General features: G+C 38.4%; 1 protein-coding gene across 1 annotated transcript in view; it reads left to right on the top strand.

Annotated features, from left to right (window-relative positions):
* Positions 1–1,281: 1,281 nt before the first annotated feature.
* The window catches only part of blvrb (biliverdin reductase B), a 4,301-nt gene continuing 2,421 nt past the window's right edge, over positions 1,282–3,161 (top strand). The window contains exons 1-2 of the mRNA XM_016294528.1: positions 1,282–1,542; positions 2,252–2,413. Of these exons, the coding sequence (XP_016150014.1) occupies positions 1,458–1,542; positions 2,252–2,413 (247 nt within the window). The 5' untranslated portion in view covers positions 1,282–1,457. The remainder of the gene's footprint in view (positions 1,543–2,251; positions 2,414–3,161) is intronic.

The raw sequence follows: 3,161 nt of genomic DNA, 5'->3' as shown, positions 1-3,161 counted from the left end.
ACACACACACACACACGTTGTGTTTCCATGTTTTATGGGGACTCTCCATAGGCGTAATGGTTTTTATACTGTACAAACTGTATGTGCTATTGCCCTACACCAACCCTACCCCTAAACCTACCCCTCACAGGAAACTTTCTGCATTTTTACTTTCTCAAAAGAAACTCACTCTGTATGATTTATATGCATGTTTCCTCATGGGGACCTCAAAAATGTCCCCACAAGGTCAAAATTGACTAGTATTTCTATTCTTGTGAGGACATTTGGTCCCCATAACGTGATAAATACCAGGTACACACACACACACACACACACACACACACATATATAGCTTTCTGTTGTCCTGCAATCACACTGATTACGATTAGAATACAATATATATAGGCTAGGCTATATGTGTGTGTGTGTGTGTGTGTGTGTGTATACATACAATGGTGAAAAAAGGTGCATAAATAAGCCCTATAATGTATTAGTTATTATTATATAAAGATATTATTGGACTTATGAACCTTTTTTCACCACTGGGTTACTAAACTAAACTAAATCTAAACCAATTTTAAAAAATCCGTTACTTGAAATGAAATAAATGTTAAATGAAGTAAAATATATAAAAAACGTATTTACTTTTGCACTTATTTTAATAAACTTATTTTATTCCAGCTATTTGCCAGAGCAGCATTGATCATTTTTTATTTACTTTAACTAAGATAACCAACACTTAAACTAAAATAAAAGGTATAAAACTTTAGTCAGCAGACATATTTAACAAATAAAAACACTAAATTAACCAAAATAAAATATATATTTTATATATAAAATTATATTTCATTTTACATTTAAATATTACAATTATAGTAAATTTGCTTTAATGTGTTAGTGCATCAAAACTAACACTTCTTCTTTAAAGCATGACAAAAGATTATTAAAGCATTGTATTTGAAGTGAACATTTTCATTTGACATTATTACACAAGTGCACTTAAGTGCGTTAAGAAAAATACTCATGCATTTTTAAGTACACTCAAGTGGCATTATTACTAGAATATTATGGGGGTAAACAGAAGGTACAAAGCAGATTTTTGGTATATTAACATTATATAGTGAACAGTTTTGAAGATATTTAGGAGTGGTTTCAGGAGGAAAGGCGTGTTGCATTCGCCCTTGACCTGAGCCTTCTTTGCTATGATTGATTAGCGCTAGTTATAAGCAGTCAGTGATTGGACAGTTGAAAAGTCATTCATGTAGCCGTAGAAACAACAGCTAACAGAGAGCATTTCAAAGGCGGGGCTTGTCACAATACTAGTGGCGACAAAAACGCTTTCTAGTTTCCTGAAGGAGGCGTTACATAAATGAAAGCACAAGCTTAACGTTGAAGACCAGGACTGCTTGTGCTAGTGCCAGAGCGTGGGATTCTAAAAGCCTCTCTTTGCACGTGGAATTGCCTTTCTACTCGCCAATATGTCTGATGCTATCAAAAATGTGGCAATATTTGGCAGCACGGGGATGACGGGGTTAGCGACCTTACCTATTGCAGTGGCCGCAGGTACACAGTTACACAATGATGCTTGGCATATATGTGTTATTTAAACGTGTGCTTTATGATATTTCAATGCAGAGGTGGTCTTTGACCTAGCAAAGATGTGACTTTGTTTAAAAATAGAAACTTGTTTTGTGGAAAGTTTACTAAATGCACGCACGATTAACATTGTTGTTGGGTTGTTTATTTATTAATAACCCGAACCCAGCAGATGTGGTCGAACTTGCATTTTTCTGTGAGATGTTTTGTTCCTTTTGTTATGCATTGTGATCACGAGACGTTTGCGAAACTTCTTAGTCATGCATAATAACTAACCTGCTGAGTCATAGTATGCATGTTAGAGATAAGCATAAACGGACCGTTTTTATCTGAACACTGCAGAGGTCTTTATCAGCTTGCCTCCACTTTAGTTGGATTCATTGGCATTTTTGTTTAGAGTAAATAACTATGTATATCAAATGAATAAAAGTAGACAAATTAGTGCTGAATTTTTGTTTCTTTTTAAATAAATTGTCAGTAATAAAATTCTTAACTTTTAGAAAATGATAATTTGTCAGTTTTCAAAATGATTTTGGCTGCACTTTGCTTTATTGTTGTGTTGATTGATAGTTGTGATATCTTATGGTCATCTTGACCAAACAGGCATGGCACCTTACATAATCTTTCATTTTGAGCTGTTTTACCAAGTCTCCTCTTAGATCTTTGGCTTTTCCAGGTTACAGTGTGACTGTGCTGGTGAGAGACACTGCAAGGCTTCCTCCAGACCACAAGGCCTCCAGAGTTGTGGTGGGAGACGTTCTGAACAAAGATGATGTGAAGAAGACCCTGGAGGGCCAGGATGCAGTCATCATCATTCTGGGGACAAGAAATGATCTCAGTGAGTTCACTTAAAGGGGTCATATGATGCAATTTCAAATGTTCCTTTCTCTTTGGAGTGTTACAAGCTGTTCGTGCATAGATAAGATCCCTAAAGTTGCAAAGACTAAAGTCTCAAACCCAAAGAGATATTCTTTATAAAAGTTAAGACTTGTCCACGACCTCCTAAAACGTCTCTTTTAAACACGCCCCCACATGTCTATGTCACTGTGTGGGAAGATTTGCATAACGCCGCCCAAATGTTCACGCAAAGAAAGAAGGTGTAACTTTTATTCTCGCTGTAGTATTGTTGCTGCCACCATGTTGTAAAGACGGTGTGTGCTTCGTTGTGAAAGCGAAACTACTTTGTTTGGTCTTCCAAAAGAGGACGATATCCGCTTCGTCATGCCTAGAGCTGATCCGTGCTGGTCGCTGAGGAAATGCATAAACTTTGCGCTGTGGATCGCCAGATTGGCTTTCACCATGGACGAAGCGGAGTCCAGCCCGGGGTCGTCACATGTGGTTGCCGCAAGCCCGCCGGCTGCTCCTTCGTCGAATCCGCCGGCCGCGCCGTTCTCAAGCCCACCGGGCGCCGCACACTCAAGCCCGCCGTGTGTGATGCTGTGTTTCGTTGTGAAAGCGAAACTACTTTGTTTGTTCTTCCAAAAGAGGACACAACTAGAAATCTTCCAGAACAGTTTAACCCAAATATTCAGATGTGTGCAGCCGTGAGCGCATTTGATGGAGGACTGTTTCCTGATCCTGCAGAG

The sequence above is a fragment of the Sinocyclocheilus grahami genome, unplaced genomic scaffold (assembly GCF_001515645.1).
Source record: "Sinocyclocheilus grahami isolate Dianchi unplaced genomic scaffold, SAMN03320097.WGS_v1.1 scaffold319.1, whole genome shotgun sequence".
Classification (NCBI taxonomy): domain Eukaryota; kingdom Metazoa; phylum Chordata; class Actinopteri; order Cypriniformes; family Cyprinidae; genus Sinocyclocheilus; species Sinocyclocheilus grahami.
This window is presented reverse-complemented; position numbering and strand designations above follow the sequence as displayed.